Here is a 25,320-nt window from a genome sequence, read left to right as displayed (position 1 = left end):
TTTTTGCCTGTTGCTAGGTGCACGGATCCAACCCAAAGTCCATTTTCAAAGAAGAGCCCTGAGGCTACCAGAGAATACTAGCTATAGTGACCTCACAGCATTTCTTACTTCAGCTAGTTCACCCTGGGAAGTGGACAGTTTTCCTTATTTGCAAGGCTATGATGGCAATGGAACTGGTAGATGTTTAATCTTTATTCTTGGCATTTGTTTTAATTTATATGAGACAATTTGGCTTAAATATTCTTAGAATTCCATCTCTACGTAGTCAAAGACATCTCTTTTTCTCTGTTGGCAAAGGAGAGAGTTAACATGATAAAAATCATGGAAAAATAGAATTAAGTGAGCTCCATAAATAAATACTGTGGAAGGAATAGTTTAATATTTTGTATGCTAATGCTTTGAGATCAAGCCTCCTAATTTTTACCCACAAAGGTGAATACCCATCAACACTCTCTGTGAAGACCAAGACAGACATAGGACACTTGAAATCAGAGTTTATTACATTGCATTTTCTTGGCAAGTTTGTGCCTATTCCTTACTACACAGTCTTTATTTTACCTTCAGTTTTCTCCGAATCATAACTTGACTGACTGCCCTGGGAACATAGGGCTGCTTTCTGGGTCACATGGTCAAGCTAGAATCAGATAAATCACAATCCGTGATAGTCAGAAAGTGTTCTCCTCTCCTCCTTTAAAAAAATGGTAAGATTATGATTGCAACTTAAAATGTAACCTATTTATTCACAACTAAGCTCTGAAGCACCTTCTCAATGCCAATGTGCCTTGCAATCCTCTCTTTAGAAATCCATCAGCCTATTTGACCTTCCAATAATTTTTTTTTTTAAATCAATCCTTTTATTTAAAAGTAAACATATGGGAAGTTAGTATACATTGCAAAGCACCAGCCTATTATATATTAATTTTTAATATTTCTGGTACCTAGAAATGGCGTACAGGCAGTCTTGAAAAATAAAATTAGTAAATGCTGCAATGTGGTACTTTTCTTGGAAATAATTTTGCTGCCAGCCCTCTCTAAAGGTGGGAGGGATGGTGGAGCGGGGAAATAAAATGAACATTTCATGACCGATCAAAATGAGAGTGGGAGTTATTTTGTAAGGCTGCCCATAATATGTTTTCAATATTCCAGAAGTGCCCACTGGTCTAAAGTGATTATAGAGTCCTGGATGGTGAAGCCTAATTTTTAGGGGTTATTTAGGTTTAGAAATTTGGGGGGGAAAGCCATATTAATATAAGCTTTGTAAGTGTACCCTCTTCCTCTTCTCCATTACCATCTACCTTGGAGTGGGGGGAATGAGACAATATTCTTGAGGTAAACAAGCCCAATGCTTTGGGGATGAAATGAATACACTGAACTTTCAGAGGCTCAATGCAGCCACTTTGCCTCTTATTTTATTGAAATCACAGGATAAAGGTTCTACTAACAATTGGCACTTTTGACAAATAATTCCAGCATAATGATGTGACTTTATTCTGGAGCCTACAGAATGGGTGCCAGACATCGTTCATCTCTGCCTCATACAGTCATATTTTTACATTAACTATGACAAAATGGTGTTTTTCCTTTATTTTGTGTGTTTTATTTAAATATGGGTCTTTCCCATGGTAACTTTACTAGCCCCATATCTCTGCTACACAGTGAATCAACTACCTGTCTAAATGTACATACAGAGATTAGAACTGTATAATGCAATTTGAAGTTGCAAAATACTGTCCTAGATTTTGCCATCTTCTGATAATGGGGAAATAATTATTAAAAATATTTAAGTAATGAATATCTGTATTTGATGACTTTAATATTATACATTATGCATTTTGTAACACTATTCATTTTTTTACAGGAAATAACACTAGGTATGATCTTACTCCTGTCACTGCAGTTAGTGTTCATTTACTCAGAAGTGATGGGACCCCAGTTCCAGTGAATGGGCCCATCTATGTAACAGTGCCTCTCCCTGCAACCAACAACTTGAAACATCATACCCATGTGCCAGCTTGGAGGTTTGACCAAAAATTGGGTAAGCAATCTTATTTCTGATTCCCATCATGTAAGCTAGCAGCTTATTCATGGTCTTTAGCAGAAATGTATTTCTACTATATCAGGCATGAACTCTTGTATTAGTTCAAGAACAATTCTGTTTGAGTAAGAAAATTTCCCTGTCCAATTTATTCTATTATTTGGTATAAAATTTGTGCGGCTTAAGAGGATAGCTGGTGTGATACCAAATTGACATTTTCCTAATATATCTAAATGCCAAAATAATTTTTGGTTGTCAAGGGATTTAAGTTACAGGTTTAATTTCAGGGCATAGCTTCCATTAATCCAATATTCATTTATTTGGTTTTTTATTTATAAGTCAAGACTGTTAAAGATTTTATTTTTACTTCTGTGAGAGTGAGAAAAAGTAGCCACACATACCTTTCTGCAGGAAGATGTCAATTTGTTTACCCTTCCTATATCCTGTTTCATAGCTACACCACGATATATAACATTAGTAAATGTTTGTTTGAAACTCCCCTCCCTCCCACACACATATTGAGTTAAATTATTAAGTCAAAGTGGTCAGGTATATGTGTATTAGTAACAGCTAAGTGCAACTGTCATTAATTTGGCAGTCTGAATGAAGAACTTCCTCTGTAGTATTTCAACATCTGTTTCCTATGGAATAAACATGTTAAGCATTCCATAATAGGTTTATTCTTCTTTTCTTTATTTAAAACCATAAATTCCAATGGCATTGGACATATTTTATTTAATCTTTATTACTATTATCACCAAGTACAAAAAATATCAAAACAGGGGATAATGATGTTAACCATTCTTGGCGATTCTATGGCCAGGTCTCTCCACATCTTCCAATCTTGCACTATTTCTTTGAGTTGTTCTATGCTCTGGCTGGTGTCAGTTTTGATGGTGTCCAGGCACGATGGCAGCCTGGTTTTCTTTTGCCACTAACTCTTTCCAACATAATTGCTTTCTCCAGTGAATTCCCCCGCATGACATGACCAAAATAAGTGAGATGCAATTTGTGATTTTTCCTTCCAGTGGCATATCTGGTGTTATGTGCTCCAGTACTTGCTTGTTAATTACCTTTGTTGTCCAGGAATGCACAGAAGCCTTCTCCAGCACCAAGAAAATTATTAAAAAATCTCCTTAATCTGTTGGAATACTCATTTTTATGAAGATAACAGCAACAGCAACAACCAATCCAACAATGGGGAAACTGCAGTGAATCAGTCAGTACCTGACAAGGGAGAAGCAGTACCGTTCTGGGCGCAGATGTGGGATAACCCAAAGAAATACAACAAGGACGCAGCGTGGTTAAAAGAGGTAGATAAGAATAAAAAAGAAGTTGTGATGAAAGAAACAGTAATAACAGCAAAAATGATAGAGAAAAGAGCAAGAAAGATCAAGAATTGGTCAGCATCAGGTGAAGATGAACTGCATAGTTTTTGGTTGAAACATCTAACTGATCTATACTCACTCATTGCCAAGCAGTTTAAAGCATACTACAAGGAGATGAAATTGAGTGGCTAAATCTGGGAAAACCTACCTGATAATGAAAGATCCAGCAAAAGGGGCAGCACCAAGCAACTATAGGCCCATTACTTGCTTACCAATAACTTTCAAATTGCTAACTAGTGTGATAGCTGATGCATTCCAACATCATCTAGCTGAAAACAGTCTCTTTCCACCTGAGCAGAAAGGAAACTGTCCCAATAGCAGAGAACAAAAGATCAACTCCTAATTGACAAAATGATTTTAGAAAACTGGAAGAAAAGGAAGACCAATCTGAATGTAGCATTGATTGACCACAAAAAGGCATTTGATTCTCTGCCATGTGACTGGATAATCAGAAAGTTTGTGCAAAGATCGATGATACAGTGGAAGACCCAGCTGCTGGTTAATGGTGAGAGACATGGGAGAGGTAAATATCGAGAGGAATATTTCAAGGAGATTCACTATCACTATTACTATTCGTCATTCCACTGTTTCCTCTGTCAGCAACACTGAATAACTCAGACCATGGCTATCAAATATCAAAAACATCAGCCAGACTATCCCACCTCAATGATAATGTTGTTGTTGTTGTTGATGATGATGATGATGATGATGATGATGATGATGATGAGTTGGAAGACACCTTGGAGGTCTTCTAGTACAACCCCCTGCTCAGGCAGGAAACCCTATACCATTTCAGACAAATGGTTGTCCAGTCTCTTCTTAAAAACTTCCGGTATGGGAGCATTCACAACTTCTGGAGGCAGGTTGTTCCACTAATTAATTTTTCTAACTGTCAGGACAGTTCTCCTTAGTTCTAGGCTGCTTCTCTCCTTAATTGATTTCCACCCATTGCTTCTTGTTCTCCATTCAGATGCTTTGGAGAATAGGTTAACTCCCTCTTCTTTGTGGGATATTAGAACATTGCTATCATGTCACCCCTAGTCCTTCTCTTCATTAAACTAGACATACTCAATTCCAGCAACCGTTCTTTATAAGTTTTAGCTTCCAGTCCCCTAATCATCTTGGTTGTTCTTCTCTGCACTCTTTCTAGAGTCTCAACATCTTTTTACACTCTGGTGACCAAAACTGGATGTGGTGGCCTTACCAAGGCATTATAAAGTAGTATTAACATTTCACATGATCTTTTTTTTATAACAAGTTTTTATTAGTTTTCCAGTTTTATATTTAAGTATTTGGAAAGCAGCGTGGTGATTGGGCAGTCCATAGTACAATAACAAAATATTTAGTGCATATCTCTAGTTACATCATCAAAAAATTCCTTCTTTATTTCCCTTAAAGTTTACCATACCATATTTAAGCTAATAGATTTCTAGTTGTAACAAGTTCGGATAAAACATTTATCCTCATATTTTTGCTTATACATATCCATATCCTGTATTTAAATTTTACCTAATTTTTAATTAGAATGTTCCAATTTAACCTTTAATATCCATAGTATTTAAATTCCAGGTAACCCAAATTTCCTTTATTTCACTCTATAAAAATTATAATATCTAAAATATACCTATTACTTACTTTATTATTCTTATTTTATTTCATAAGCATTTTCTATTTCTCATCCTAGTATATCACTACTTACTAATGGAGTATCCTTCATTGTCTCAAATCCATCATCTGTGATATCTGGGCTAAACAATGATTCAAAGCTATTCCCTAATATTTTTCATTTCCCTTATAAATCTAAATCCTCAATATTAGGCCAATTAATCCCTTATTTTTTATCATTTCCCAACAATAGTTAAATCTAATAATCGTATTTCCCTTCATCTCAAATCTCCCTTTAGCCCTTCAGATGAAACTTTGGGGTCCTCTCTAATAAGTCAAAAGATCCCATTTTTTAAATCTAACTCTAGGTTTCTTTTTATGCCAGCCAGGCTTCCATACCAATGCCTCTAAATCATCAGATAGATCTCCCTTCATTCTTGTGCATGCTACTTGAATCCAGGGAGACCATCTAGTTATCAATTTTCCAGAGGGATTGGCCCATTTATGGTCATCAAGTTGTCGCCCTGGTAGCCCAGATCCCCATATTTGCTCTAACATATTTGTGTTCAATTCAATCTGGTCTTCTTCCTCAGGTTTCTTCTGGTCTAAGTAAAAAGTCATGTCCAGTTGCTGGAATTGGGTATGTCTAGTTTAACAAAGAGAAGGACGAGGGGGGACATGATAGCAGTGTTCCAATATCTCAGGGGCTGCCACAAAGAAGAGGGAGTCAAGCTATTTTCCAAAGCGCCTGAAGGCAGGACAAGAAGCAACGGGTGGAAACTAACCAAAGAGAGAAGCAACCTAGAACTAAGGAGAAACTTCCTGACAGTTAGAACAATTAACCAGTGGAACAACCTGCCTCCAGAAGCGGTGAATGCTCCAACACTGGAAGTTTTTAAGAAGAAACTGGACAGCCATTTGTCCGAAATGGTATAGGGTTTCCTGCCTGAGCAGGGGGTTGGACTAGATGACCTTCAAGGTCCCTTCCAACTTTATTATTATTATTATTATTATTATTATTATTATTATTATTATTATTATTATTATTATTATTATTATTATTATTATTATTTTATGGTTGTTATTTGGTTGTCTAGGTTTTCAGTAGGTTGTACTTGTTGATCTTTAACACTCTCCATCTTAGTATTTCTTTCTCCCGCTTCTGTTGTTTTTTGGGTTGTAGATTCTTTAGTTGCAGTCAGGTTTTGGATGTCTGGATTTTCAGTACATTGTATTTGTTGTTCTTTAAAGTCCTCTGCCTTGGTGTTGATTTCTTCCGCTTCTGTTTTTTGGATTGTAAGTTCTTTTGTTGTAATCAGGGTTTTGCTTTGTAGATTTAAGCTAGCACCTTTGTCTTTGAGTTTAGCTTTAATTATCTCGGTGGCTTCAAGAATTTTTTCAAGTATAAGTTTATAGTTAAGTGAAGTTTGTTGCTGGTCCTCCTCCATTTCTAATGTGGTTATAGATAGTCCTTTAGTAAGGTTATTTATTAAACAACCGTCAGTAAGTATTCGCCTCCAGAATCCTAAAAATCAATTTCACCACCCAGCTGTTCTCTCAGCTTTTAATCTCTTTTAGATAATACCAAAGACAGGTCTGGGCTATAAGCAGGTCTTTTTGTCAAGAATATTCACTTGCTGTACCACGTTTCGCCACAAGATGTCCTCATTAGCATTTAAAATCTTTCAAGTCCCCAGCTAGGTTTTTATCCAGTTTAGGTTTTTTCCTCTTTTTTAGAGGTAAATAGAATAGCAAATCCCTGTGAAAGTAGGAACTTTTTGGGTCCCAAAATATCAAAAAGAAGCAAATCCAATTATTTAGTAGTTCTTTTCAAGGGTTTATGTTCCCTAAGTAGTAAACGCCGCCATCTTAGAGGGTGGGAGGAAAACGTTCCCTTCCTTTTCTCCTCTCAGGGGGAAGAAATTTCCAGAGGCTTTTTACAGGAAAAATACTTGGAGTAAAAAGAAGGTAGAATCTCACCCAATTCCTCTGCGGTGCTTTCAAGGTGCTTGTTAGCAATTTTGGCCTCGGCTGGTAGCGGCTTGGTGATGGACCATATTAATGGCCGATCTTTTCCCCATCAGTTAGAAGAGTTGCCCGGGATCAAGCAGGAGAGCTGCTGCCCTTCCATGATTGCTTGGGAGTCTTCTTCACGCTTTTTGCCCCTCCAGGACAACTTCTGACCCTTTTCAGGGTCCCCTGGCGGGAGAAAACCGGACAGAGGAAGGAGCGATCGTCATGCACGTCCACAAACGCCGCGATCGCAAACCGGAAGCCAACATTTCACATGATCTTGATTCTATCCCTCTGTTAATGCGGCCTAGCACTGTGTTGGTTTTTTTGGCAGCTGCAGCACACTGCTGGCTCATATTTAAGTGATTGTCCATTAGGACTCCAAGATCCCTCTCACAGTTTCTACTGTTGAGCAAGATACTATCTATACTGTACTTATGTATTTTATTTTTCTTGCCTAAATGTAGAACCTTACTTTTTTGATCAATGAATTTCATTTTGTTAGATAGCACCAGGGCTTTTTTTCAGCCGGAACGCGGCGGAACCGCGTTCCGGCACCTTTTTCCGGGCCGGCCGCACCGGAAATAGCCCCTCCCACACCGGAAATAGCCCCTCCCAAATTTTACTTGCATTCCTGTTCTCTAAAGGGGCGGTCCTAGGGTTTGATGAGGGCGTGGCCAGGTTTGAGTTCCGCCACCTTTTCTCCGAGAAAAAAAGCCCTGGATAGCACCCCAATGTTCAAGTCTGTCAAGATCCTTCTGTAACTTAAGCCTATCTTCTGGAGTGTTGGCTATTCCTGACAGCTTGCTGTCGTCTGCAAATTTGATGAGTTCCCCATCTATCCCCTCATCCAAATCATTGATGAAGATGTTGAAGAGCACTGGGCCCAGAACAGAGCCCTGGGGCATCCCACTACACACTTAGCTCCATGTGGATGCAGTTCTATTGAAGGATCACACGCTGAGTACAGCCGGTCAGCCAGCTACGAATCTCTTTGGTGGTGATGCTGTCCAACCCACATTTTTTATCTTATCAAGTAGTAGGTTGTGGTCTACTTTAGCAAGTGGCTTACTGAAATCCAAGTAAACTATATTCATAACATTCCTCTGGTACACTAATTTTGTCACCTGGTCAAAGAATGCAATAAGATTTGTCTGGCATGATCTGTTTTTAACAAACCCATGTTGGCTTTTGGTTTTGATTTTGTTTGCCTCTAGGTATTTGCTGATTCGTTGCTTATCTTTTCCGGAGTCTTTCCATGTATTGGGGTCAGGCTGATAGGTCTGTAGTTTCCTGAATCCATTTTTTTTCCTTTTTTGAAGATGGGAACTACATCAGCTCTTTTCCAGTCCTCTGGTAGTTCCCCAGTGCTCCAGGATCTTTGAAAAATATAGTTCAGTGGTTCTGAGATCACATCTGCCAATTCTTTCAGAACCTTGGGGTCTAATCCATGTGGTCCTGGTGATTTGAACTCATCTAGGGTGGACAGGTGTTCACTTACCATTTTCTTACCTTTTTTAACTTGTGTTTCTAATCTGTTTTTTAGGGTACTGTTTTTGATAGGTTGGACTGTTTTTTCCCCTTTGTGTAAAGGCAGATGCAAAAAACAAGTTAAGTAGTTCTGCTTTCTCCCTATTGCTTGTCACCTTCTTGCCACTTTCTCCCACTAATGGACCAATCATTTCCTTAACTTTTTTCTTGTTTTTTACATGTTGAAAGAAGCTTTTTTTGTTATTTTTGACTTTTGTTGCAAGCCTTAGTTCATTTTGAGCCTTAGCTTTCCTCACTTCATCTTTTCATGCTTGGGCAATTTGCTGATATTCTGCCTTAGTTATGTGCCCCTCTTTCCACTTTTTATACTTGTCCTTTTTGTCTTTCAGTTTGTCAGAGAGTTATTTATACAGCCATGCTGGTTCCTTTTGAGTGCTGTTATTTTTCTTCTTCATTGGTATTGTGCTAGACTGAGCTTTTATAATCTCACTTTTCAAAATTTCCCAAGCTTCGTGAGTTGTTTTTCCCTTGAAGATTCTCATCCATGGAATCTTTCCCAAGTTCTCTCTAAGTTTATTGAAATTAGTTCTCTTAAGTCCAAGACTCTAGTTTGACTATGTTCTATTGTTTGTGCTTGCATAATGTTGAATTCCAATATTGCATGATCATTCCACCCCAAGTTTCCTGTAGCTTCAACACCTTCTGTTATTTCATCTCTGTCAGTGAGAATTAAGTCCAGTATGGCTGATCCCCTAGTTCCCTTCTCTACTTTTTGGGAGACAAAATTGTCTGCTAGGTTTGTCATGAATCTGTTTGGTCTTCCACTTGGTGCAGAGTTTGTCTTCCAGTTGATGTCAGGGGAATTCAAATCCCCCATTACTAGTGTGATGTGCTTCCTACATACCTTAGTTAACTGAGTAGCAAAAAGTTCATCTATTTCCTCTGTTTGGTTGGGTGGCCTATGGTATGCATTTTTCCCTCTTTTATATTGACCCAAATACATTCAAGATAGTTTTCATCATTGTTGTGCTCTATTTCTATAGATAAGTAGTTATTTCTTAGAGAAAGCAACTCCACCTCCTCTTTTACTTGGTCTGTTTCTTTTAAATAATTTAAATCCCTCTTTGCTGTAACTCTAGCTTTACATGGACAATCTGAAGCTGTATGGAAAAGCTCCATCTGAAATGAATTGCTGCTCAATATTGTTTGTATGTATAGCCAAGATATGGCAATGGAGTTTGGATTGGACAAATGTGCCACACTCACTATCAAACAAGGAAAAATTGTGAAAACTGAAGCAATCAATATGCCCCACGAAAATAACATTAAGAGTCTGGATGAGGATATTACTACAAATACCTGGGTATCCTTCAAGCTGACAACATCAAGCACACTGAAATCAAGAAAAAGATTAGAAGTGAATACATCAAGAGAGTGAAGAAGATCTTAAGGTCCAAACTCAATGGAGGAAATATCATCAGGGCAATCAACACTTGGGCAATTCCAGTCATTAGATACACAGCTGGAATAGTGGAACTGGACTCTAGCAGAACTAAAAGTAATGGATAGGAAGACCAGAAAAATAATGACAATGAATCATGCCCTTCATCCTCACAGTGACAGACCCTATCTACCAAGGTAAATAGGTGGACATGGAATGTTGCAAGTACATTAGATGGTTGAAGAAGAAGAAAGGCTTTGGAAGTATATTTGAAGGACAATGAAGAAGATGCACTGAAGTTAGTATGCCAGGAAGGCTTACTGACTACTGGAAAGACCAAACAGGTCTACAAGAAAAATCAAATGAAGAACAGAATGGAGACATGGAAAGACAAAGCACCACATGGCTAGTACATTAAAAAAAATAGCAGGGAAAGCAGATATTAACAAGACCTGGTAATGGCTAAGAGCAGGAAAGTTGAAGAAAGAGACTGAGGGACTAATTCTGGCTGCACTAGACCAAGCCTTAAAGACAAATGCATATATAGAAAACCAGAATTGAGAAGACAGCAATAGACAATAAGTGCCGCCTATGCAAAGAAGCTGAAGAAACAATGGACCACCTGGTAACTGCTGCAAGAAGATTGCACAGATTGACTACAAGCAGTGCCATGACAAAGTAGCAATAATAGTGCATTGGAAGATCTGCAAGAAATACAATTTGCCTGCAAGCAAGAACTGGCAGGATCATAAAATAGAGAAAGTCATAGAAAATGAAGAAGTTAAATTGCTGTGGGACTTTAGAATTCAAACAGACAAGCACCTGCCACATAATACCCTGGACTTAACAATTGTTGATAAGAAAGACAAAAGGTCTGGATAGTGGATGTGGCAGTGCCTGGAGGCAGCAAAATAGAAGAGAAAGAACTGGAGACAAAAACAAAATACAAAGACCTACAAATAGAAATAAAACAACTGTGGCAAAGGCAAGCAAAGGCAGTACCAATAGTAATAGATGCCTTGGGTGCAATCCCACTTTGACAAATTCACCATCTGTCAATTGCAAAAGGCAGTTTTACTGGGGACAGCTTCCATCTTTCAATGATATCTGTAACACATCAAATATCCAGATCTCCCTATCCCAGGTCCCAGACAAAAATGCCAAACCCAGTCCGTACATGTGGCTGACTGTGCGATGATCAATAGATCCTAAACAATGTAATAGTTTTTCAAAACTAAAAACAAATCCTTTTCAAATTATGATGTCTTTAGGAAAGAACAACTCAATTTGCAAATAGAACTTTGCCTCAATCCATTCATACTGTATATAAATAAACTACTACATCCAATATATCCTCAAGTTACTCATTTATTTCATTTCCAGTTATGTTGGTGATCTGTATAGTGTATTTTTGCTGGGATTCCCTGCTAGGAGAAAGCCTTATATCTTTATTACCGAAAGCAATGACTCTTCTATGGTCCACAGTGGTGCAGTATTAAATCTTGCCAATAGCTTTACTGCATCATTATCTATTTATATGCCATATTGTTTCCTGCAAGAATGATGCATTGCCAACAAAACTTAAATGCCTTGAGATGCGAGCATAGTAAAATAAAGGAATAGCACCTTTTACATAATTGATAAAATTAGCAGCCTAATATTTCCCTGGAGACATTTTTACATTTATTCCTCAGATGAGATGCATTCAACAGTAATTGTTTATACTAAGGTGATAAACCAAGAGATGCATTAACAATACAGCATATACACATATTGAACAAATCCTAATGCAATCATCCATCAATTAGCTTGTGATGTTGATAGATGAATAGAGAAGGGAAGTAGTAGTTTGAGGGCTTTTCCAAAATTTAGTTGAAATTCAGAAGCTTCAATAATTACTTACATGTAACAAATGTTGCTTTTTTTTTTTTTTTGCCTGAACTCTGTTTCCTCTTCCTGTCAAAAAAGCTTTGCTGTGTTTATTTTGGACCACATGCAAGCTATTGAAACAATGGATCATTCCAGATTTGCTCTTTGTTTTTCATCCTGAGTAATTTTATGCCAACATAAAATAGAAGAGGGGTGGTTAGGGTCCTAGATTGACATCAGGACTCAGGTTCTAATCCATACACAATCACAGAAGCTCACTAGGTGACTTTGGGTCAGCTATTCTCTCTCGGCCCACAACCAGTCTCACAGATTATTGCTGTGGGGAGAAAAGCAGAAGGAACATTAGCTAAACTGCCTGGAGCTCCTGAAGGAAAGGTAGGATCTTAATTTGGTGAATAGATGCACAGATATAGTATAGATATGCAGGTATAGTATAGGTGGTACCTGGCTCAATAGTAGTATCTGTGAGAGGGATCTTGGAGTCCTAGTGGACAAAAATATAAGCCAGCAGTGTGCTGCAGCTGCCAGAAAAGCCAAAACAGTTCTAGGCTGCATTAATAGAGGGATAGAATCAAGATCATGTGAAGTGTTAATACTACTTTCTAATGCCTTGGTAAGGACAAATTTGGAATACTGCATCCAGTTTTGGTCACCATATTATAACAAAGATGTTGAGACTCTGGAAAGAGTACAGAGAAGAGCAACAAAGATTATTAGGGGTCTGGAGGCTAAAACATATAAAGAACAGTTGCTGGAATTGGATATGTCTAGTTTAATGAAAAGAAGGACTATGAGTGACATGATAGCAGTGTTCCAATATTTAAGGGGCTGCCACAAAGAAGAGGGAATCAAACTATTCTCCAGAGCATCTGAATGGAGAACAAGAAACAATGGGTGGAAACCAATTAAGGAGAGAACCAACCTAGAACTAAGGAGAAATTTCCTGACTGTTAGAACAATTAATCAGTGGAATGACTTGCCTCCAGAAGTTGTGGGTGCTCCAACACTGGAGATTTTAAAGAAGAAATTGGACAACCATTTGTCTGAAATGGTATAGAGCAGGTATGTCAAACTCACGATGTCACGTGACATCATGCAACATATCATGACCTTTTCCCCATTGCCGGCAATGGGGTGGGTGCGGTTTTGGCATGATGCATCCGGCCCATGGGCCGGCAGTTTGACATGCCTGGTATAGAGTTTCCTGCCTGAGCAGGGGGTTGGATTAGAAGACCTCCAAGGTACCTGCCAATTCTATTATTTTGTAAATTCAGATGAAAGGAAACACAAGGAAAAGAACTTCATAGTATAATTCCACCATTGCATCTCCTATTTTTTTTAAAAAGGTTAAGTATAATTTTCTAAATGTGCCTACTCTTGGCCTATTTGAACTTTTGAATTTTAGCCAGCTCTGGAACTACAAAGCATTGTTTTCTACTGCCTAGGAGACAGGAGATGGCCCCAGACAGTAATAAGATAGTGTTTTGGTGAAGAGGTTCTTCTTCTTGTAGAATTACCTTATTTATGTGCAAAACTGATCCCCTGAAGACAGAACGATCCACCTCATTTCAGAGTAGAGATCCAAATCAGAAACTATTTTTCCCAGTGAGAGATCTTGGCTCTGCATCACAAAGAAATATCTTTTCTTAAAAACTGGGCATCAGTTTCAGTTTTCCCAAGGGATAGTAGATAGCAATGTTTGCCTTCCTTGTCAATAAGAGAAGGAAATATTTGTGTTTTGTTCTCTTGTGCTTTTCTGTTTCCAGTTTAAATGAGAAACAGTTTCTGATGTGCCATATTTAACTGGCTCCAATTTATTACCATGCATCTTGGACAGACTTTTTTTTTGCTGGCAAATTAGCCATTGTAATCCACTTGGAGCAGACAACGTATTAATTCAAAATGACTGTGGTATTTGAGCTACAAATGAACAGATGGGCATACTTTTAGTTTTATCTCTGGTTATTTTGTATGGGTATTAGTCTTTTACACCTTGCATTGGCTCAATATGTTTGGAATTAAAATTCAAAAACAGTGAAATTGTCATGGTTCCGACAGACAGAGATGAATGAAGCCTTGCTGCCATGTCCTTGGCTGCGCTGCTCCGCGTGGGCCATGCTCAGGGGAGACTCTCCTTCAGGGGGGCTGCTGGAGAGGAGGGGGTCACGGGGGGAGGCGAGGCTGGGGCAACAGCACGAGTGCCCCACAGAGAGGGTTTCGAGTGCCGCCTCTGGCACCCGTGCCATAGGTTCGCCACCACTGGTATAAGGGTATAGATGAAATAGTGAAAGAAGACAACTAAAATATTCTGGGTGAAAAATTCATCAACATATTGTTTTTCATTGTTTAAGGTTAACTTTTAGCTATAGGCAAAAGAACTTAGTTTTATGCCAAGCAAAAGTATTATAGTTAACAGAATGCTACTAAATTGCTTTTTCTCTTCCCATCATTGTTTTTCAAGCTACAGAGAGGAAGTTGATAGTTCAAAGTTCATAGCTTATAATATTGAGACAGGGAGATATGTTTAATTTTAAGATTGCTGATATCTTGTTTTAGACATCCTTTTTTACCTTGTTATTGTTAAATATTTTTCTCGGAAAGGAAATATATCCTGTCCTCTACAAAAAGCATAGGTCTTAACTGCTTCCAAAGAACTTGCTGTTTCCTTGTTGCTATAGAAATAGGAGCCATCAAAAATAGTTTTTGTAAACCATCAGGAACAGCTACATAGTATATTTGATGCAAATGTAATCGCATGACATTGTAGCATAGAGAAGGAAAAATCTGCTTTACTATATTATGTTGAAATTCTATTTAAAAAGCAATTAAAAGCAAGATATAGATACATCAGACAGCTTTACTAGACTACAACTATAAAAATGAGCTGCATGAAACATTTGCAGCTAGTTCACAATACTTTTAAACCATACCATGCTTGCTAAGCCATATTGAGTATGGTCCAATCTTGTAATGACGCAATGTGAAAATTAATATTACGACTCAAGCATTAAGTAAACTTAGTAAGCTGAGCAATGGAGGACAGAAAACACAAGCATTAAGATTTCTTCTGCAATATAGATAGACAGCAAATAAATTTAGCAAATAAATAAATATGTTACAAACCTGCAACCCTGGAATGGCAACTGCGTTGTGGTTAGGAGAAACCAGTTTTTGTCTGCAATCCAGTCAGGAAGAACTACAGGGGAAGGTAAGCATTTTTTCACTGCCTCAACATCAATGGAGTTTAAGAACTCAGTTCAGTACTCCCATGTTTTTTTTTATCTGAACATTAGAACAGAACAGGCAGGAGACCCTATATCATTTCACACATTTTAAATCAGATTTAATTAGATTTTATATATATATATATCAACCTAAACCTATAAAAATCCCTATTGCACCAATTTTGATGTGAATAACTCAGTAAAACAGTTTTCAAAGGCAAAGATTATTTCATTAACTAGGAGGATGTTTTCATACAAGATCAGTTTAAGGTGGCACAATAGATGGAACTGTTTGACTCTGAAATGCTAGACTTGTCAACTTAGCCACAGCTGTCTGCCCCATTTAAAGAAATGATGAGAGTTATACAAGAATATCTGGAGGGCCACATGTCGTCCGCCTTTGAGACAAACAGAAGACGGTGCCGTACCCTTACCAGATTATTTCCCCATCTAGTCAAACAATATTGTCTTATTTTGACAGTAGCCTTCCTTGCTTTCAGACAAAAGGCTTTCAGACATTACTCACTTCTCAGCCTTTTTCAACCCAAAGACTGAGTATGATTTCACCATGATGTCCTATAACTCTGGAGCTGCGGTTTCCCATTCTTTTGCTGAAAGCAGGATGTGCTTTGCATTTTCAGCCATGCTGTTTAGTAGCTGTTTGTTTTTTATAAATGTACCCATAACATTATGCTTGAATATTATTCATAAAGTGCAACACCTTCAAACGCTTGCATAAATGTTTTTTTTTTCACAACAAAATCAACCTGTATGTTTTATGCCAGCCATGAAGCAGCCTTCTTCGGTGTCATGTATTTTGTGAGTTCTAGCTACCTTTTCATTATTATGAAAGGAAGTTTGGGATGGGGGATTAAAGAAAGAAAGCTACCTATGTGTATAATGTGCTCTCTCTCTCTCTCTCTCCTTCAGATGTAATTAGAATTGCTAAGTGCAGGGACAGACATGTTCTTTTGTTCAGTATTAGACAGGCAATTTACACATACAACAGGAAATGACAAGCAGAAACAAAAGAGCAAAGTTCAACTTGGATTTTAGTAATAAATCAAAGGACTATCTTTGGGAACAATTTTTCCTTGGGGACTGCACACAAATATTCATTTTTTACTTATCAGTGTCCCTGAATATCCAGAATAGTGTTTCTTTTATAAAACAGTAGCCAGCTGAAGGGAAAACTGCAGCTGGCTGGAAGTCCTGCAAAAAAAACATCCAACAATTGGGGAAAGTGAGGAGGATGTGACTCCTGATAAAATTATATTTATTTAAACTGTTGCCTGCTAACTTTAAAACAATGTCCAGAGCCCCTATATCAGTCTTCCCAATCTACTGCTTTTTACTTACATATGTTGGACTACAGTTCCCTTGATACTGAATCAGCAAAGTACAGTAGGAAAAACGAGAGTTTTATGGTCTCAAATACTTTGATTGTAGTATTAATTCTATAAGAAAAAGTAGAAGTTCATATCAAAACATTGGAACAATTGTATACTCTGGAAGATTTGGTGCATTTGCTTTACAGGCCATCTCCAGATGTGTGTGTCTGCACAGACACTTTGCTTCACTCCAGCAGAAGTGTTGTTTAAACAAGTGCAAGCATGCCTAGATCTGGGAAGACCTCTGAACAGCAAAGATTCAAGTTAATTACTGTTCATCACTTTAAGGAGGGACACAGCTTTACTGTCTTATCATCAAAGTGACCAGTACTTAGATCATGGTGTATCTGAGAGCTGCCATTCCAAACAAGTCTATATGTGGAAAGATAGAAACCTATGTTGTGCATAGCTTTCCCTTTGAATGAAAAGTCTCCAGGTACAAGCACAGGGTACCTTTGGCTAATTAAAGCATTTCCATTCACCTATGGTATTTACTCTACAATTCATCAGAATTGTATTCATGGTGCCTCCTCGCTGTTCCAATTGCTGCTCTCAGAGGCTGGAGAACATATGGAAGGAGAAGGATAGGAAGGCAAATGCTAGTCAGCAGCCTTTCCCCATCATCTTCATTTCTTCACTTTGTTTACTTTGTGGGAAAGAAGAAAAATACAAGTCACCATCTTTTCTCCAATTACTTCCAAAGGTCAGGGGATTATGGCAAGGTTCTGTAGGTCCTTAGCTTTGTCTAGGAGTAAATCCAAAGAACTGGGAGGCACCAACCTCTCTCAGTGGTCTTTCACTTCCAGAACAGATTGTGCAAAACTATGTGTGCTGCATTTTCTTTGAAACAGCAAGTTGAGAAAGTTTGTGAAGTCTTCTGGAAGTCCTATAGCATTGTGGAGATTCCAGATTAGCATTGTCTTTATGTGTGGAAGGGGTTAGGTCAGCCCTGCAAAAAGATTTAGAAACATTCTATACCAAAACCATGCAAGGAGATTTACCGTTGCACCAAAGGACAAAATGCTTCCTCAATATATATGCTTAACTCTGCTTTACATCGACTCATCTTGTCCAGTCAGGCAGGGTGGATATGTTGCAGATCTCATCCTTTAAAATTTTTGATTGGTGGGATCCAGGAAGAGAACTTTCTCTGTTGTTGCCCCTGTGCTTTAGAAGTCTCGCTCCCAAAGGTGAGGCAGCACTTCCTCCTTCTGGCCTTCTGAAAGAATGTCTAGGCCTGACAGCCAATTCAAAGGGGGGGGGGGTCCAAATGGCTGTCCAGTCTCTTCTTAAAAACTTCTAGTGCTGGAGCATTCACCGCTTCTGGAGGCAGGTTGTTCCACTGGTTAATTGTTCTAACTGTCAGGAAGTTTCTCCTTAGTTCTAGGTTGCTTCTCTCCTTGATTAGTTTCCATCCGTTGCTTCTTGTCCTGCCTTTAGGAGCTTTGGAGAATAGCTTGACTCCCTCTTCTTTGTGGCAGCCCCTGAGATATTGGAACACTGCTATCATGTCCCCCCTCATCCTTCTCTTCATTAAACTAGATATACCCAATTCCAGCAACCGTTCCTTATATGTTTTAGCCTCCAGTCCCCTAATCATCTTTGTTGCTCTTCTCTGTACTCTTTCTAGAGTCTCAACATCTTTTTTACATCATGGTGACCAAAACTGGATGCAATATTCCAAGTGTGGCCTTACCAAGGCATTGTAAAGTGGTATTAATACTTGACGTGATCTTGATTCTATCCCTCTGTTAATGCAGCCTAGCACTGTGTTGGCTTTTTTGGCAGCTGCAGCACACTGCCGGCTCATATTTAAGTGATTGTCCACTAGGACTCCGAGATCTCTCTCACAGTTACTACTATTGAGCAAGGTACCCCCTATACTTTACCTGTACATTTGGTTTTTCTTGCCTAAATGTAGAACCTTACTTTTTTCACCATTGAATTTCATTTTGTTAGATAGCGCCCAGTATTCAAGTCTGTCCAGATCCTCCTGTATCTTAAGCCTGTCTTCTGGAGTGTTGGCTATTCCTGCCAGCTGCAAATTTGATGAGTTTCCCATCTATCTCCTCGTCCAAATCGTTGATGAAGATGTTGAAGAGCACTGGGCCCAGAACAGAGCCCTGGGGCACCCCACTATACGCTTCCCTCCATGTAGATGTGGCTCCATTGAGGATCACATGCTGAGTACGGCCGGTCAGCCAGCTATGAATCCATCTGGTGGTGATGGATTGTACACCACCCAGAGTCACATAGGTGAAATAGGCAGTGAAGAAATTAGATGATAGATAGATAGATAGATAGATAGATAGATAGATAGATAGATAGATAGATAGATAGATAGATAGATAGATAGATAGATAGATAGATAGATAGATAGATAGAAAAAATTATTTGATCCCCTGCTGATTTTGTACTTTTGCCCACTGACAAAGAAATGATCAGTCTACAATTGTAATGGTCGGTTTATTTTAACAGTGAGAGACAGAATAACAACAACAACAAAATTCAGAAAAACACATTTCAAAAAAGTTACAAATTGATTTGCATTTTAATGAGTGAAATAAGTATTTGACCCCTTCGCAAAACATGACTTAATACTTGGTGGCAAAACCCTTGTTGGCAATCACAGAGGTCAGACATTTCTTGTCAGTGGCCACCAGGTTTGCACACATCTCAGGAGGGATTTTGTCCCACTCTTCTTTGCAGATCCTCTCCAAGTCATTAAGGTTTCGAGGCTGACGTTAGGCAGCTCGAACCTTCAGCTCCCTCCACAGATTTTCTATGGGATTAAGGTCTGGAGACTGGCTGGGCCGTTCCAGGACCTTAATGTGCTTCTTCTTGAGCCACTCCTTTGATGCTTTGGCCATGTGTTTTGGGTCATTGTCAAGCTGGAATACCCATCCACGACCCATTTTCAATGCCCTGGCTGAGGAAAGGAGGTTCTCACCCAAGATTTGATGGTACATGGCCCCGTCTATCGTCCCTTTGATGCTGTGAAGTTGTCCTGTCTCCTTAGCAGAAAAGTACCCCCAAAGCATAATATTTCCACCGCCATGTTTGACGGTGGGGATAGTGTTCTTGGAGTCATAGGCCGCATTCGTCCCTCTCCAAACACAGCGAGTTGAGTTGATGCCAAAGAGCTCGATTTTGGTCTCATTTGACCACAACACTTTCACCAAGTTCTCCTCTGAATCATTCAGATGTTCATTGGCAAACTTCAAACGAGCCTATTATGTGCTTTCTTGACAAGGGGGACCTTGCGGGCACTGCAGGATTTCAGTCCTTCACGGCATAGTGTGTTACCAATTGTTTTCTTGGTGACTATGGTGCCAGCTGCCTTTAGATCATTGATAAGATCCTCCCATGTAGTTCTGGGCTGATTCCTCACTATTCTCATGATCATTGCATGGAACCCCAGACCGAGGGAGATTGACAGTTATTTTGTGTTTCTTCTATTTGCAAATAATTGCACTAAGTGTTGTCACCTTCTTACCACGCTGCTTGGTGATAGTGTTGTAGCCCATTCCAGCCTTGTGTAGGTCTACAATCTTGTCTCTGACATCCTTGAACAGCTCTTTGGTCTTGGCCATAGTGGAGAGTTTGGAATCTGATTGATTGATTGATTGATTGATTGATTGATTGATTGATTGATTGATTGATTGCTTCTGTGGACAGGTCTCTTTTCTGGGAGCCAGAAAACTTGCTGATTGATGGGGGATCAAATACTTATTTCACTCATTAAAATGCAAATCAATTTATAACTCTTTTGAAATGCGTTTTTCTGGATTTTTTGTTGTTATTCTGTCTCTCACTGTTAAAATGAACCTACCATTACAATTATAGACTGATCATTTCTTTGTCAGTGGGCAAACTTACAAAATCAGGAGGGGATCAAATAATTTTTTCCTTCACTGTAGATAGATGGGCAGGCAGGCAGGCAACGTTCTTCTTTCCATCTGATTTATAAAGTGCAGTGCAGGCTGTGTGCATGCACAGTTTTGTTCTCCACACTGCTTGCAGTCCTCAGTGTATGCCTCTGCCAGTCAGTCTCGTGCTCTGCTAATAATGGCATAGCCTCTCTCCTAAATCATAGGAGCAACTGATGTCCTCCAGATGTGTAGGGGCTGCAACTATCACAGACCCTGGCCATTTTTCAGGTGGCTGGGAATTCTGGGAGGTACAGATCCAACACATATGTAAGATATTAGGTTGGGGAAGGCTGCAAAATGCTATGGGATCTGAGACTCCAAAGCATAAGGGTTTTTTGATAAGTTCATGACTTCTCTCAGATTGCACTAATTAAAGAAGACAGGCTTATCTCCTTTTGACTTCTAACTCCATGTAGCATAACTTACAATCACTGAAGGAAAATTTCTTTTGATCAAAATAGAGGTGATGCTAAATCCCGTGCATTTATGTGTTGCTTGTACTACTTGTGTATTAAGGCTATTAAGAAAGTCAAAATAGAGATATTGTTTTTTTAAAGATCAATCTGTTCTTTATAGAAAGGCTTTATTTGCCTCAAGCTGGGAAGAAATAATGTGTTGAAATACCCATCCACCCCCCACCCCCACACACATGTCTCCACCCCCTCCAAAAAGAGGGAAGAGTGCTTTTAAAGAGACATGGATATTGTCTGTTCTGAAATTTGTATCTTTTAACTTGGAGAGATTTAGACTTTGTATTTCCAAGTAACTCAAATAATTTTGATAGTGTTAATTGACTAGAAATGCAGTTGTAAGACCAAATTAAAAACTGTTTAAAATCTGACACTGGATCAGCCTTTTTTGTTCTCGGCATCCATAATACCACATAATCATTACATGAATATTAGTTGGTCCACAGATTGAAACAAACTTAAATTTTAAGGATGTGAGATACCTTTTTCTGCCCCCCCCCTTTCAAATACTTCACTGTAGCACCCACTGGGAGTCAGTAAAGAAAACTATTAGCATTTAATTCATAGAGGATGCTATACAGATAGTCCTTGACTTACGACCATAATTGAGCCCAAAATTTCTGTTGCTAAGTGAGACACTTCTTGCAACGGTTGTTAAGTGACTCACTATAGTTGCTAAGTTAATAACGCAGTTGTTAAGGGAATCTGGCTTACCCATTGACTTTGCTTGTCAGAAGATCGCAAAAGGTGATCACATGACCCTAGAATACTGCAACCATTATAAATATGAATCAGTTGCCAAGGGGCTGAATTTTGATCATGTGACCATGGGGATGATCAAACAGTTATAACTATGAAACTGATCATAAGTCACTTTTTTCAGTGCCATTGTAACTTCGAATGGTCACCAAATGAACTGTTGTAAGTTGAGAACTTTTTGTGCTGATATTGAATGTCTGCATCTGAAAATCATGATCAGTTTATAGTATAATAGTTATATAGTTTTGTTTTTGTTCTCTTCTATTTTGTATAGCATTTTACAAATTTCTTTACATGTTTTATAGGGACGTGGTTAAAAAGCAATTTAGGCACTATTGAACAAGAAGGAAATGGATTGACCTGGACTTATATTGCCTCCCAGCTGGGATATTGGGTTGCAGCCATGTCACCCACAAATCCAGGTAAGACTGATCTTTTATTTGCCCCAGTATAAATTATATAGCATTGGGAAAGTAAAAAGAAGTTTCACTATAGATTTTATCTGTTCCCCATTTTATCCTCTAGCTCTTCAAAATGGAGAGTGCAGGGGCCTTTAGACTATTAAGGGTAGTGTCATACCCCATATAAGAGAATTGCTTAAAATGGGAAAAAGGAATCCTACACCACGTTTGTAAGAGCACTATTATTGGCAGTTTCTTTCCTCTTTTATGACCCTGCAAGACATAGCCTAGTATGCTCAGAAAATACTTTTTTGCTAGAACTTTTCAGAACACTGAAGGACAGTGGCGGAGGGAAAGATCCATTTTAAAACTTGACATTAGTCCACAGTAAGTTTTATATTATGCAGTACTATGTTTAAATAAGGTATGCATTTCAGAATAACATTTTATTGATATATTCAGGAATTCTGAAAAGAGACCTTAAAGTACTTCAATAGATTTTATTTTTTATTTTTAAAAAAAGAGTTTTAGCCTTAAAGAGGCTAAATACGCTGCATCCATTTAGGTCACTAATCGTTGTATTTTGGATGTCTGTAAAGCTAGTGGGATAATTTCCAAACAGTTGTAGGATAATCCTCAGATTACATCATTGTTAACAATATGTAGCATGTGTGATTTCGGAAAATAATAGCATATGCAGGATTTATATCCTTCCTGACATAAATAGAATTATTTTTCGTTTAATTGCATGTACAACCCAAAATGGTTACTACCTCTGATATATGATCAATTGTAGTCTTGATTTACACATAGACAGAATGAGCTAGGAATAAAGTAAAAATTGTAAAGTGGGAAATGGATTATATCCCAGGTCAGACCTCCAATGATGGATCCAGATTACAGTTTTAATGACTCTACTCAAGTAAATAAATAAATAAATCCTAGTTAGAACATGATTCAAACGAAGGAACTTATTATTTCCTTGATGCACTAATCAGGTAGAAACTCTTGCTTGCACATGCAGGGAACACTGCTATCTTCCCAGCCTATGCACAGGCTGGAAAAGTGCTTTCCATTTGACTACCTGACATGGCTGTGTGTACAGACCAAACAGTCAGGGAAATCCTGTAAATTTCCTAAATCACCTTTGTGCAGTTTCTGACAATTAGAGCCTGAGGAAATTCACCAACCATACTAAGTGAGATTGCAGTTACCAAGTCCATTGGCTGACTCTTGCCCTGTTGCATCATTCATTCTGTAGGCAAGTCATCTCCACATAGATCAGACATGTCAAATTCGCGACGTCATGTGACGTCGCGCAACGTATCGGAGCTTTTTTGCCGTTGCTGGCAATGGGGTGGACGCGGCTCTGGTATGATGAAACCGGCCCGCGGGCCGGCAGTTTGACACCCCTGACATAGATGCTGCTGCTGCTCCAGGTTGCAATCCAGACAATAGCACTGGCCCATTGTTTTGGTTGGTTTCCCTAATCAAATAACTTGTGTCAAAGTGCTGTGAACTGCACTTTATTTATTCACGGTGTCTTCGGTATAGGCCTGTTCTGGGATACTCTGAGTAATTCAAATCACTGACATCCCTCAGTTCTGGAAACCTTTGTAATCAGGGCTGCTGCCTGATACCATCAGAGAATACTGCTAGAAGTGGATCAGGGCACATCAGATGATACTCTGCTGCAAGGGGTTGTGTTGAGAGATAGCCTGTGACTAAATATACACTAAAATGGGTTAGAAAGCTTTGACTTACCTGTCCTCGGAATTTTAATTTTTTCCCCATCTTGTAGGTCTCATTGTAGCGAAGGACTTCACTACTTACCACACAGTGTTCCTTTTGGCAATTCTAGGAGGAATAGCTCTTATACTACTTGTTCTGCTGTGCCTCCTTTTATACTATTGCAGGTAAAATGTCTCATTTTTATAGTTAATTATATTTGTAGAGTGGGTCGGCGTAAAAGATATGAATGGAAGGAAAAGAGACCAAATTATTTTCTATCACGTCTTTTGAGGAACACTTTCATTTTTGTATAAGTACATCTTAGCAAGCCTTCCATGGATTCATAATTTCCAAAAGTGAACTAGTATCTTTGGATTCTACCTATTAGTGTAAACAGGCTACCTGAAGATTGTATGTGAGCTGCCCACAAACCTGTGCCATCGAAATATGTTGATTACTGGTCTCTTGCAATGGCACCAGACTAAAAAAAATTCTTTATGTGGACTTACATTTATTCTTATTATATTTAGTACTTTCAGAATTAATGGTCTTATACTAAGTACCCTTTGAGAAATGGAATAATATTACAAATGTTAGCATTTAAGCTAAAATAGATCTTTATATTAAGATTCCTCTGAAAACAGAAAACAAACAAAAATAGGATGGGTGATGCAGCTCATATTAATTTTTCTATTTGCTTCTGGAATATAGAGTAATCTAATTTCAAACTTGGAGCTACCAATAATAGTTTATGAAACGGGGGCATTTTTAAAACTGAGGAAAAGAAATTTCTCTCATTCCAGCACAGTGCGTGTAATCTATAAAGCAAGACTATTAACATTATTTTTTCTTTCTTTCTTAAATATTTCCTTGAGTATCCCAAAGGTGCTTTTTAAAGAGACAACTGGACTTTCTTGTTTTTCTTTGAAGACGTTTCACTTCTCATCCAAGAAGCTTCTTCAGCTCTGACTGGATGGTGGGGAAAGAAGGATTTATATTCATTGCAGACAGCTGGTTTTGTGCATTATTTTAGAGAGACATTGAGGCCATTTGGACATTTATCTATGTCTTCAGGGTCACCTGAATAGAGCAAATGGATTTTATTGAAAAAGCAAATAAACAGAAAGAGTGGCAAAATAGAATTTCCATTGAGGATTGAACCGCAGAACATTTAGTTTGGATTGCAAAATAAAATCAGGGGATATTAATTTGCTTGAGCCTCTTAACAACTTGCAATAGCTTTCTTTACCTCAGCACTCTCCACTAGCAGTGGCCCACAATTCCCATAACTTCTACCCACTCATCCCGGGCAGCCAGGTTTATAATAATAGAAAGAGAGCATAGATGTTTGAATACCTAAGTATTCACTAGACCAGGGGTAGGGAACCTTGGCTCTTTTATGACTTGTGGACTTCAATACCCAGAATTCCTGAACCAGCCGTGCTGACTCAGGAATTCTGGGAGTTGAAGTTCACAAATCATAAAAGAGCCAAGGTTCCCTATCCCTGCACTAGACCATTCTTTTGCTGCAAGTCCCTTTAAAATGAAC

The 25,320-nt window shown here is 38.5% G+C and overlaps 1 protein-coding gene across 1 annotated transcript in view; it reads left to right on the top strand.

Annotated features, from left to right (window-relative positions):
• The window catches only part of LOC107283307 (protein FAM171A1-like), a 50,053-nt gene that overhangs the window by 21,952 nt on the left and 2,781 nt on the right, over positions 1-25,320 (top strand). The window contains exons 4-7 of the mRNA XM_015811184.1: positions 18-176; positions 1,859-2,035; positions 21,945-22,061; positions 23,842-23,956. Coding sequence (XP_015666670.1) covers positions 18-176; positions 1,859-2,035; positions 21,945-22,061; positions 23,842-23,956 — 568 coding nt within the window. The remainder of the gene's footprint in view (positions 1-17; positions 177-1,858; positions 2,036-21,944; positions 22,062-23,841; positions 23,957-25,320) is intronic.

This window comes from Protobothrops mucrosquamatus, unplaced genomic scaffold, assembly GCF_001527695.2.
Source record: "Protobothrops mucrosquamatus isolate PMUCROS unplaced genomic scaffold, P.Mucros_1.0 scaffold33, whole genome shotgun sequence".
Taxonomy (NCBI): Eukaryota; Metazoa; Chordata; class Lepidosauria; order Squamata; family Viperidae; genus Protobothrops; species Protobothrops mucrosquamatus.
The sequence above is the reverse complement of the archived record's forward strand: the minus strand, read 5'-3'. Positions and strand labels throughout refer to the sequence as shown.